The sequence below is a fragment of the Salarias fasciatus genome, chromosome 23 (genome assembly GCF_902148845.1).
Source record: "Salarias fasciatus chromosome 23, fSalaFa1.1, whole genome shotgun sequence".
In the NCBI taxonomy this organism is placed as follows: Eukaryota; Metazoa; Chordata; class Actinopteri; order Blenniiformes; family Blenniidae; genus Salarias; species Salarias fasciatus.
In genome coordinates this window covers 34,990,720-35,003,835 of record NC_043766.1, presented here as the reverse complement: position 1 = coordinate 35,003,835, position 13,116 = coordinate 34,990,720, and the positions used below count along the sequence as shown (strand labels likewise).

Here is a 13,116-nt window from a genome sequence, read left to right as displayed (position 1 = left end):
ACAAAACAGTGCACATTTTTAGCAGTCAGGCACCTTTTTTTTTTAAGAAACAGAACAGATTTCTTTTGCAAAAAACAAAATACAAATAACAGTGATAAACAATCACTATAAATCAACATTAATAAGTACACTGCTCCAGTCTTGTGAATTCACATCATGTGTTTTCTGCAGACCCGTCTGGTCTACAGGAACCCTTGATCTCCATCATCCCGAATACCCAGGACCGCCGTCGCCAGGTGTTGTCACGTTGTCCACGTCCAGACTTGTTCCTCCCTCGGCGTGATGGAAACGAGGACAGCACAACTGTTCCTTCTTAATGCTCAGGGTTTATTCACTTTAACACCCAAACCCCAAACGTGAGAGCTGAAAACATACAAATATACATTTTAATAAACAGAAACTTACACAATAAACAAATATACACATTGCACAAAACACAAATATCTTTAAACCTTCAAATATGCACATGAAACCGACATTACAACCGAAATATCCACCCAAGCCTGAACCACAGCCACCCAGCACCAGCTGCAGAGCTCCACACTACCACCACGATAATGATCAATAAAACTCCAAGAAAAACGAAAATATACATCTATCAGCTACATCTATCACCACAGCTGTCTTCTGCTGTTTATCCACTGCCACTATGTCAGGTTGATCGGCCATCACCTGCTTGTCAGTCTGGATCTGGAAGTCCCACAGGATCTTGGCTCGATTGTTCTCGAACACCTTTGGAGGTGTCTCCCATCTTGACCCTGGGACCTCCAGTCCATACTCGGTACATATGTTCCTGTACACGATGCCCGCTACCTGGTTGTGCTGTTCCATGTATGCCTTACCTGCCAGCATCTTACCCCCTGCTGTGATGGTCTGTACTGTCTCTGGGGCTTCTTTGCACAGTCTGCACCTGGGGTCTTGTGTGGTGTAGTAGATCCCGGCCTCTATTGATCTTGTGTTAAGGGCCTGTTCTTGTGCAGCCATGATTCGTGCCTCTGTGCTGTCCTTCAGTCCGGCCTTTTCCAGCCACTGGTATGTTTTTCCAATGTCAGCCACTTCTTCAATTTGTCGGTGGTACATGCCATGCAGGGCTTTATCTGTCCATCATAGCTCCTCTGTTTCCTCCTTACTGGGCTTTTGATGTCTGAGGCATTCACTTAGCAGATCATCACTGGGAGCCATCTTCTTGGTATACTCATGGAGGCTCTTGGTTTCCTCCTGGATAGTGGCTCTGACACTCACTAGTCCTCGGCTTCCCTCCTTTCTCTTGGTGTATAGCCTCAGTATGCTGGACTTAGGGTGGAACCCTCCGTGCATTGTAAGGAGCTTTCTTGTCTTGATATCAGTGGCTTGCATTTCTTCCAGTGGCCAGGATATTATGCCAGCAGGGTATCTGATTACTGGTAGGGCATAGGTGTTTATGGCCTGGATCTTATTTTTGCCATTCAGCTGACTCTTCAGGACCTGTCTTACTCTCTGTAGGTATTTGGCTGTGGCTGACTTTCGAGCTGCCTCCTCATGGTTACCATTTACCTGTGGGATCCCCAGGTACTTGTAGCTGTCCTGCACATCTGTTATGTTCCCTTCAGGCAATTCAACTCCTTCAGTTGTGATCACCTTCCCTCTTCTAGATACCATTCGTCCACACTTATCCAGTCCGAATGACATTCTGATGTCATTGCTGTATATCCTGGTGAGGTGAATCAGGGAGTCGATATCACGCTCATTCTTGGCATACAGTTTGATGTCATCCATAAAGAGGAGGTGGCTGACAGTTGTTCTGCTCTTGAACCGGTATCCAAAGCCGCTCTTGGTAATGATCTGGCTGAGGGGGTTCAGGCATATGCAGAACAGCAGGGGGGGCAAGGCATCGCCTTGGTATATGCCGCATTTGATGCTAACCTGTGCCACTGGCTTTGAGTTGGCCTCTAGACTTGTCTTCCACAGCCCCATTGAGTTCTGAATGAAGCTCCTCAGAGTCCTGTTGATGTTGTACAGTTTCAAGCACTCCAGTATCCACGTGTGTGGCATTGAGTCATAGGCTTTCTTGTAATCAATCCAGGCAGTGCACAGGTTGGTGCTGCGGGCCTTGCAGTCTTGGGCGATTGCCCTGTCAACCAGTAGCTGGTGTTTGGCCCCCCTGGTGTTATTGGCAATCCCTTTTTGTGCTTTACTCATGTACTGATCCATGTGCCTACTTATCTTGGCCGCTATGATGCCTGATAGGAGTTTCCATGTGGTGCTGAGGCAGGTTATAGGCCGGTAGTTTGATGGTATTGTTCCCTTCTGGGTGTCCTTCATGATGAGGACTGTCCGACCTTGGGTTAGCCACTCTGGGGGGTGGGTCCCTGATATTAGCAGCTGGTTCATTTGTGCTGCAAGGCGTTCATGGAGTGCAGTTAGCTTCTTAAGCCAGTAGGTGTGAAACTTGTCGGGCCCTTGAGCTGTCCAGCTCTTCATTTTGGCCACTCTTGCCTGTACATCTGCTGTTGTAATTACTACTGGGTCTTGTTCTGGGAGGTTGCTGTGCTCTGCCTGCAAGGCTGCCAGCCATTGGGCATTGGTGTTGTGTGACACATCTTTCTCCCAGATACTCTTCCAGTATTGCTCAGTCTCAGTCCTGGGTGGGTCTGCTGTGGTCTTACTACCCTGCCACTGAGAGTAGACCTTAGCTGGATTGTTGGAGAACACCATGTTTATTCTCCTGGTCTCCACTTCTCTCGTGTATCTCTTTAGGCGGGTAGCTAGGGCTGTGAGTCTTTGCTCAGCAGTCTCCAGTGCCTCAGTTATTGACAGCTTTCTGTATTTCTTGGGCAGTTCTTTCTTGAGATTCACCCCTCTGCTTAGTTCTGCGAGGAAGCTGACTTCTCTCCGTGTTGCCATGATTTTTGCCTCTAGCCTTCTTTTCCATGGAGGTTCTTGGTCACTCCGGCTACTCATGCTGTTCATCTTGTAGCCAAGCATCTCAAGGATGACTGTCGCTGTTGCATATATCAGCTGATTGGTCTCAGTGATGGTGTTGGTAGGCGTTGTTAGCAGTGCTGTGTTCACATCTTCCAGTAGAGATCCCGATGGTACTTTGTCATTACTTAGCCTTGGCAGCCAGGAGGGTGTTGAGTTCCCCCAGGACGTCATGATATTCTCTCTCAGGTCAGCTGCTCTCGTGTTCAGCTCTGTTATTGGGGCTTGGTACCCAGTCTCGTATGACCTGTCGTCCTGGCTCCCTCTTGATGTAGCATCTTGTACCGTGGGTGAGGTGCTGGGTCTTGCAACATTCCTGTTGCACCTCATCAATCTCCAACTGTGACAGTAAGTTCCTCTTCCGGATATTCGAGCACTGACTTAGTAGCTGTTTCTTAGTCAGCTTGGATGTTGGGTTTCGAAGTAACCATTGTTCCCACATTCTCTGCATGTATCCCCTTTCGCTGGGATTACTGCTGTAGTAGCATTCCATTAACGCTCTGTTCTCCGAACTGCTCCACGAGTGTCTTGTTCCAGTAGCCAATTTGTCATCAGTATGCCCTGGTTCCACAACAACTGACGCGGACCTTGTTGACCCGGGCGACGTCCGAGCCGGTATGACTCTGTCATTTCTGGTTTCGCTCATGCTGAGGTGTGGACACGTATGTGTGAAGGACCTTGTCCAAGGACCTTGTCCAAGGGCCCAACTGGATTACGCCCTGGCCGGGATTCGAACCCCCCGACCTCCTGTTCCAAAGTCTGTGTCCCTAACCACTAGACTATCCAGCCATATATATATATATATATATATATATATATATATATATATATATATATATATGTATATATATATATATATATATATATATATATATATATATATCTCGACACTGGGAGCAGTAACCCCCAAGCTGGGAGGATGGCTCCAGCAGAGACCAGGAACAACATCTGAAATCTCTGTTCAAAAGAGCGCAATCCTAGGAACAGATAAGATCCTGCGCAGAACCCTCAAGCTCCCAGGCCTCTGGTAGAGGACCCGAGCTTGAAGGAGACAGACACAATACCGCCGGGGTGACGAGAACACAGTTATTTGTTATTACAGTATATTTATTTCAATAAAGGAACAGGTTGACTTTGTTGGGACCTCATGGAATGGAGAAATATGTATCTCATATTTTGATGAACCGATCATGCATAATGGGAGACATGTCTGGGACTTGAGATGAGGTTTGATGATTTCCGCTTCTGGCTGAGCACATGTGGCCAGCTAAACCCTCTATAACAAAGGCAAGATGGCACCTCAGATGGAAGACCTCACAGCTGGAATCCGACTCTGGAGGTGCACTATCGCCTCCTCACCTCATGTAGTAGCTGGCCGGACACTGCAGCAGCTGCCTTCTTCCATCTCCCAGGCCTGCAGCCAGGGGACCAGAAGACCTGGACCACTGACTTTTTTCACATGAACCTCCAAATGAGCCCGCATCAGCTGAATTCCTGTTGGATGCAGCAGAAGCAACAAGTCCTCCAACTCAAAGGACCACATTGGTCATTAATTCATGCCTCAAATTACAACCATGGGGTACATTTTAAAATCAAATGCCCCCTAGTAACCATGTAAATAATGTCACGGACATGACGGACTGACAGTTTTTTTTTTTTTTTTTTTTTTTTGCGGAGCGAGTTGCACTTAATAGTTACATTTAACCACAAATACAATTCTCTGCATTGATTGATTTTCAAAACAGGACAAAATCTCTGAAATAGTTTCTGAAACAGATCAGAAGCCGCAATATGAGCCACAAAAACAAAACTTCAAACAAATCTATAGAAAGGAGAAATATCGGTAACACTTTACTTGAAGCACCCGGTATAACACATTATAAGTAGTTATAAACACTCATACATGATCACAATGCTTTATAACTCACTATACAGCGTAGGATTAGGGTTAGGGTTAGGGTTAGGGATAGGTCCTGGCATTGTGATCATCTATGAATGTTTATAACTATAGCTACACGTCTTATAATGGCATTATAATGCTTTATAAATGTAATTATGTTTTATACAGGGGGGCTTCAAATAAAGTGTTACTGAAATATCTGTATTGAAATTTAAGTAATGCTTCTCTGGAGACAAATATTCTTTTTATAAATATTCCTGACGGCTTCATCTGAACAGCTGTCACTCCGCTGTATCCTTATCACTCTGACCTCTGACCCAGAAGCAAGTTGATGTGAGTCACGGACTGGATTTTGTTCTCTTTGAGAAGGGATTTTTGCTCTTGAACTAATTATAATTGTCCATGAATACTCTTCTGTACATTAAATAACAACTTCATTTTTTTACTTTGAAATAATATTTATTTATCATTTGTTTTCGATTCAGAGGTGTATTCATACTGCTGGAATGATTTTGTTCCTCTTCGGTTGTAGTGATTGAGGAAAGGAAAATCTCCCTTTTAAAAGGAAGAAACCTACAAAATGGGTTGATTTTCTGATTCAGCTCAGCATTGTTCTACTCGATACAGGTGGATCAAAACAGGTGGCGTCAGATCATGAATCTCATGGATCCAGAGAGAGAAAGAGAGAGAGATAGACAAGAGGAGAGACAATGGTTAATGGCACATAGTCATGAAACATATCTGGTGAGTGAGAAGAGAAGCCTCTAACAACACTCATTTTAAAAAAAATATATCGACTGTGGCATAATTGTTGGGGTGAGTGAATGTCGGCAAACACATAAGAGGAGGCTTTCTTTGTTCATCAATTTGTCTTCATCAATTCCTGTATGATGTATGCATAATAGAACCTTTAAGTGAACTATGATCTAAACATTTATGTGAAATCTTATATGAGTATTTGCATTATATAATTATTAGATAATGAGGTGTGGTGATTGAATCCAGATTTTAGAGGCAATATGGAGGAAAAGCCTCTTGGGAATCGAACACAGAATTTAAGCTGGAGATAGGGGACAGCTCACTGAGACGTGAGCAATGTGTGATTATGCTCTCAGATCTGCTGAATAAAGAACACAGAGAACATTGTCTTCGTCGAGTCCTTACCTCCCAACACAGTTGACTTGTATGATGACCTTCATGTAGAAATGTTGGACTTGTTCTTCTCACTCAGGCAAACAGTCCCATAGATGGTGGACTCAGAATAGTTTCAGCCTCTTTCTGTCTCCAGAGACAAACTGAGGAGTTCTGCTTCATGTTCAGCAGCAGTGAGGACTCATGTTGGAGAGAAAACCCTTCTGACTGTCTCTCTTCCTGCAGGGTGGACCATGGCGGACAGCAGAGGCTCAAACCTGGTGTGAGGAAGTGTAAGTTGGACTCATCACTGTCCGTTTGTCTTTCAATCAAAGCTTTGGATTCATTCAAACATTACTGTGAAGAGAAGCCTGACAAAAAGTGTCCTCATCAAACTTTCTCTCAATCAACAACATGTCAGGAAGTCCACAAACAACAAATCCATCAGATGTGTCACATCAGGACTGAACTCTTTTTCTCTCCATCAGATTTCTCTCAACTTGAAGTGGATGAAAACTCAATGAACAGAAACCTCAAACTGTCCAACAACAACAGGAAGGTGACACATGTGGAGGAAGAGCAGCTGTATCCTGATAATTCAGACAGATTTGATGACTGTCCTCAGCTGCTGTGTAGAAATGATCTGAGTGGTCGATGCTACTGGGAGGTCGAGTGGAGCAGAGATGTTGACATATCAGTGAGTTACAGAGGAATCAGAAGGAAAGGAGACAGTGTGGAGTGTGTGTTTGGACGGAATCATCAGTCCTGGAGACTGGAATGCTCTGATAGAGGTTACTATGTCAGGCACAATGACAGAAGAACAGTCCTTTCCTCCTCCTCCTCCTCCTCCTCCTCCTCCTCCTCCTCCTCCTCCTCCTCCTCCTCCTGGTCTGGTAGAGTAGCAGTGTATGTGGACTGTCCTGCTGGCTCTCTGTCCTTCTTCAGAGTCTCCTCTGACTCTCTGATCCTCCTCCACACCTTCAACACCACATTCACTGATCCTCTCTATGCTGGATTTGGACTCTGGTCCCCTGGTTCTTCAGTGAGTCTGTGTCCTCTGTAGGAAGGACGGTCTCTGTCTCTGACAGCAGGGAGGAGGAGGAGCCTGTCAGAAGGTGGGAGGGGCCTATCAGAAGGTGGGAGCTATCACACGGTGGGAGGGGTCTAACAGAAGTTGGGAGTGGTCTACGAGAAGGTGGGGGGGGGGGGGGGGGGGGGGGGGGGGGTTCTATCAGAAGGAGGGAGGAGTTTAGGTCCACTAATGATTTCTTTGTTCCATTTGGTGTTTGTTGTGGTTGAATTGTTGTGGTGTTTCTTGAAATGTTCCATCATAAGCAATAAAGGTAAATCATTGACAAGTCAAGCACTCTCACTTTTACTTGTGTTGAATTCCGTTTGTTCCTTTTGTTTAATCAAAAAAGTAACTTAAGATGGTAATATGATGCTCACATGATAAAACACCCCAACATTCATCCATCCATCCATCCATTTTCTACCGCTTATCCAGGGCCGGGTCGCGGGGGCAGCAGTCTCAGCAGGGATGCCCAGACTTCCCTGTCCCCAGACACTTCCTCCAGCTCCTCTGGGAGGATCCCAAGGCGTTCCCAGGCCAGCCGAGAGACATAGTCTCTCCAGCGTGTCCTGGGTCTTCCCCGGGGTCTCCTCCCAGTGGGACATGCCCGGAACACCTCCCCAGGGAGGCGTCCAGGAGGCATCCTAAACAGATGCCCGAGCCTCCTCAGCTGGCCCCTCTCGATGTGGAGGAGTAGCGGCTCTACTCCGAGCTCCTCCCTGGTGACTGAGCTCCTCACCCTATCTCTAAGGGAGCGCCCAGCCACCCTACGGAGGAAGCTCATTTCGGCCGCTTGTATCCGGGATCTTGTCCTTTCGGTCATGACCCAAAGCTCATGACCACAGGTGAGGGTGGGAACGTAGATTGACCGGTAAATCGAGAGCTTCGCCTTTCGGCTCAGCTCCTTCTTCACCACGACGGACCGATACAACGACTGCATCACTGCAGCCGCTGCACCGATCCGCCTGTCAATCTCACGCTCCATCCGTCCCCCACTCGTGAACAAGACCCCAAGATACTTGAACTCCTCCACTTGTGCTAGGGTCTCTCCACCAACTTGGAGGGGGCAAGCCACCTTCCTCCGGTCGAGGACCATGGCCTCGGATTTGGAGGTGCTGATCCTCATCCCTGCCGCTTCACATTCGGCTGCGAACCGCCCCAGGGCATGCTGTAGGTCCGGGTTCGATGAAGCCAACAGGACAACATCATCTGCAAAAAGCAGAGATGAAATCCTGTGGTTCCCGAACCGGACCCCCTCCGGCCCCTGGCTGCACTTAGAAATTCTGTCCATGAAGATTATCAACAGAACCGGTGACAAAGGGCAGCCCTGCCGGAGTCCAACATGCACCGGGAACAGGTCCGACTTACTGCCGGCAATGAAGACCAGACTCCTACTCCAGTCATACAAAGACCGGACGGCCCTTAACAAGGGGCCCCGGACTCCGTATTCCCGGAGCATCCTCCACAAGACTCCACGAGGGACGCGGTCGAATGCCTTCTCCAAATCCACAAAACACATGTGGACTGGTTGGGCAAACTCCCACGAACCCTCGAGCACCCTATGGAGGGTATAGAGCTGGTCCAGTGTTCCCCGACCAGGACGAAAACCGCATTGTTCCTCCTGGATCCGAGGTTCGACTATCGGTCGGATCCTCCTCTCCAGTACCCTGGAATAGACTTTCCCAGGGAGGCTGAGGAGTGTAATCCCCCTATAGTTGGAGCACACCCTCCGGTCCCCCTTTTTAAACAGGGGGACCACCACCCCGGTCTGCCAATCCAGAGGCACCGTCCCCGACCGCCACGCGATGTTGCAGAGACGTGTCAACCAAGACAGTCCCTACACATCCAGAGACTTAAGGTACTCAGGCTGAATCTCGTCCACCCCCGGTGCCTTGCCACCGAGGAGCTTGCCAACCACCTCGGTGACTTCAGCTTGGGTGATGGACGAGTCCACCTCTGGGATCTCAGCCTCTGCTTCCTCCACGGAAGACGTGGCGACGGGATTGAGGAGGTCCTCAAAGTATTCCTTCCACCGTCCAACAATATCCCCAGTTGAGGTCAGCAGCTCCCCACCTCCACTGTAAACAGTGTTGGCGGAGACCTGCTTTCCCCTCCTGAGGCGCCGGACGGTTTGCCAGAATTTCTTCGCGGCCGACCGATCGTCCTCCTCCATGGCCCACCCCAACATGATAAAAATTAAATACTAACACTAATATGGTGACATAGTCATCACAATCCTAACTTTATTCTAACTTGATAATAAAATATGCAGTCTTGTAACACAATAGGGCTCGAACCACGAGGTCACATCTCAGTATATTGTGGGCCACGGCAGCCTATTTGCAGCTTGCGTTGTTTGTTTACATGTCCAGCTTCTGTGTGCCATGCCATGAGAGATACTACATTGGATAATTACAAGAAAACGGACCATACTGAGAAAAGCTGGACCCTGTTTGCAAAGCTTGGAAATAATTTTTGAGATCAACAGAATATTGTACATATGTACACTTTCATTGGAATACAGATTTAAATGACTTGCCTCCACTCTCCTTTGTTCAGTTCGTCCTGTAATGGTGTTCGTTATTATATTGATGTGGAGGTAGTGAAAGATGGAGACTGTCCTCCCCTGCAAAATGACTAGAATGGTCATCAATTCATGCCTTAATTATGACATCACTTTCCTCCTAGTGGCCATGTTAATGATGTCACAGACCCATCAAGGAGATTTTTTTTTTTTATTTATTTATTTTTTATTAGCAGAGCGAGTTGCACTTAAACTGACACTAAGGAACTTTTCAACCTTAATAAAACATTTTAATATCTTTTGTGATGATGCATCGACTTACAGCTAGTTGAATGACCCCTCTGTCACGGCCTGAGGGCGTCAGTATTGCTTTCACTTGGACTAAGCAGCTGTGAGGAGGGTGGTAGGAATCCTGCACACTAAAAAGCTCCAAATGTGCAGACTGCTTTACGGCATGCGCCACATCATGATATAACATTGTTTTAGCCACCATTAGATTCATTACCTCGTCGCTATCCGTCCTTCACACAGCCACTGGAAACAAATGTAGGCGAGTTCAGTCCGACAGCACGCCACCGGGAGCAGCATTTTACCACGCCACGCGCTACTCCTCATGGGAAATGTAGTATTCATTCAGGCAAAACACTACCGCTTTTGTCCACTGGCGCCGCCAAAATCAACGAAAACTGAAAGTTCCTTAGTGTCGCTTTAATCACCACAAATACAACTCTGCATTGAATAAAAACTTGTTTGACTTTGAAAACATAACAAAATCTTTAAAATAGTGACTCAAACAGATCAAAGGATGAACCACAATAAAAACTTACTTTATTTATTATATATTTATTTAAACAGACTCTCGGTCCATATAAAAGAAGAAGCAAAACAAAAAGACAGACACACAATTATAAAAGGCACTGAGACCAGTGCTTCCACAGAGCTGACTGGTAACGGACAACCAGATTCTGTATCAGAGAGTTCTTACAGTCATTTAGCTGACATATAAATCCATAAATCAGAGTTCTCATCAGAGCTGAAAAAGAGTTGACATGAGCCTGACAGAACAGCAGACGGTACCGCTGCACCTGGGCTTTTTCAACACGATTTGAAAAGCGTCATTGACGGCAACTTTCAGTTTCTGCAGTGTGCCCTTCTTAAATTTACACCACAGTGGGGCGGTATACAGAGGTGAGCTGTCGGTCTTAACAGCTTAATTTTTACATTCTCTTTGCACATATGAAATTTTCGCACCAAGATGTTGGCTTGAGCATACAATGATCGGCATTGACGATAAATGTCATCATCATCATCATCATCATCATCACAAAGCTGATCTGTGATGAAATGACCCAGATATTTAATTTTACGACTACTACACTCAGCTTTTGGCTAGACAAATGAAAGTATGGAAAATGCAGGTTTTTGACACTTTTAGTACGGCAGATTAAAATCGCACACTTTTTTGCATTATATTTAACATCATGGGCCGTATTTTCATGGCGCAACACAGAGAACCGCAAACCAGCGGAGGCAGATTTGTGTTTTCATCAACAGGTGTCTGACCGGTCCGCTGCGCTTGCGCCTAGATGGGCGTGGCCGAGCACCAGGGGGAGGTGTCAACAGAATCAGCTGGGCGCAGTGATAATTTCATGCAGAAAGTGTGCAGGCAGGGGAGGGAAGATGATCATTTGTCTGAGAAAACCTCACAGACAGGTTTTCAGCTTGTCAGTGTCATGAAAGATACACAAAATCACTCATGAAGTATATATCTACGTATATTTTTATAGAAATCATCTTTTGTAATGATTATGGCGGATGTCTCTGGACGCAGCACAGACTGTGAGGAGTGCCAGAAAATTTAAATGGTACAGTACAGAAGAGTGAAACATCTTTTGTAATTTTAGCATTTGATAATCATTCAGCTTATTCACATGCACATGCAGCCAAAAGTCCGCTGTACTTTGCGTTGACAACGCTGCAGTGAACCACAGTAAATTCTCTGTTATTTTCTACCGTGCCCTAGTCAAATTCTCGGTAAAATAAAATAATAAGGGATGGTAAAAGGAAAGACACGAAAAAAAGGGGCAAATCTGAAAAAAAAATTTGTAAAATGAGTGTTTTTTAGCGGATTGGTGCCAAAGTGGAGCCACTGAAGAGACCGTGATTTATTAAATGGAGCAGAAAGCTGGCCATTTTCCAACAATCACTCATAAAATCAGCTGAATTCATCTTTACAATTTTCTAACTGTCTACGTACATGTTTACATTGCTTGTACCGCTTTTTATCTAACAAAATGTTACCAATATTCAATGGAGAACTGCCTCTTTTGGTTATTTATACATTGGAAATTATTCTGGACTCAGATTGTGCTTTAAACTGATTTTATTAAATGAATGAAGCAAACACATTTTCAAAGGATGATTTCATGACTTTGATAACGATGTTTTCAAACACAATGGCTTTATTTTATATTGCCAAGATACCACTAACACTTCATATCCCGGAGGGGGGGAAAAAAAAAACTTGCATAGTCCTCACATCTCTCCAAAAAATGATGAACCAGAATTAAAAAAAAAAAGCACACACACACACACACATATATATTTCTAATTAAAGGTTCTTTAAAAGGCATGGCAGAAATTACTCACATATTTTTGTTGGACTCTTGATTTTAAAAATAACTAGAACTGCAAGCAGTGCTGATAGGGGGCCAAGCCTCCTGCGCAACTCGGGCCCGGATTTAGCGGAGTTCGCAAGAGTTCACCACGAGGGACTACGGGTTTGCATGCCAACCAAGGATCTCAAGTTTGGTGGCGTTAGCAGTCATTGTGACCAAGATATGCAAAAGTTTATGTTGAACTAGCTAGTAAAGTTTAGTCAAGCGTCATTTGCGCATATTATGATGGAGCAAAATTCTTTTGATAACTTTAGGTCAGAACGAGCTGTAAGCGAACCCCGATTAAAACGTCTATTAGCTCTAGAAATGTTGTCACTGATGTCTACACTTAAAATACGCTGTTAGAAAAGTATAAACATAATGCATAAGTTATAAAATGCCACTCGTTTATAGGATTATTGTTTACATGGTGGCGGCCATGTTTTGGCTGCGCAATGCATTCTGGGAGTGATGATGTCAGGTAGTTGTCTGTTCACCGAGCAAAGCCACAAACCACTCACAAAGTACTTCTCTCATCAGCTACAACTGAACAAAATGCCACATTGCGTCGCTTTTGGGTGTAATTTTGAAAACAAGGGAATTAAATGAAGTGTGGTGAGCATCCACAGCTTTCCTCAGGACAGAAAATTAAAAGAGTGGGAAGATGCCTGTGGGAGAGTTCAGCTCCCCAAGTATCTAGCGTACGAATGGCCTGAGTCGGACAGGGTTTCTGCTGTTTTCTACTATTTTTTTCTCTTCAACTTGAAAACAAAGCTTTGCACTATTATTTAGCTGTCGCCCTTTATGACAAAACGAAAGTATGCATTGTTGTCTTTCCAAAAATGCGCCTGTTGTCCGGTTGTTTTGCAAA

At 45.4% G+C, this 13,116-nt stretch overlaps 2 protein-coding genes across 4 annotated transcripts in view; both read left to right on the top strand.

Annotated features, from left to right (window-relative positions):
• The window catches only part of LOC115382236 (stonustoxin subunit alpha-like), an 829,400-nt gene extending 822,233 nt beyond the window's left edge, over positions 1-7,167 (top strand). For 2 of the 3 annotated variants that reach the window (XM_030083948.1, XM_030083949.1), the window contains exons 3-5: positions 5,489-5,605; positions 6,239-6,285; positions 6,481-7,167. In XM_030083948.1, coding sequence (XP_029939808.1) covers positions 5,592-5,605; positions 6,239-6,285; positions 6,481-7,055 — 636 coding nt within the window. In that variant the 5' untranslated portion in view covers positions 5,489-5,591 and the 3' untranslated portion in view covers positions 7,056-7,167. Of the gene's footprint in view, positions 1-4,947; positions 5,606-6,238; positions 6,286-6,480 lie in introns of those variants that run through there. The other variant, XM_030083950.1, reaches the window with a different exon arrangement.
• LOC115382172 (NACHT, LRR and PYD domains-containing protein 3-like) overlaps positions 1-13,116 on the top strand; it is an 80,001-nt gene that overhangs the window by 28,434 nt on the left and 38,451 nt on the right. The window lies entirely within an intron of this gene.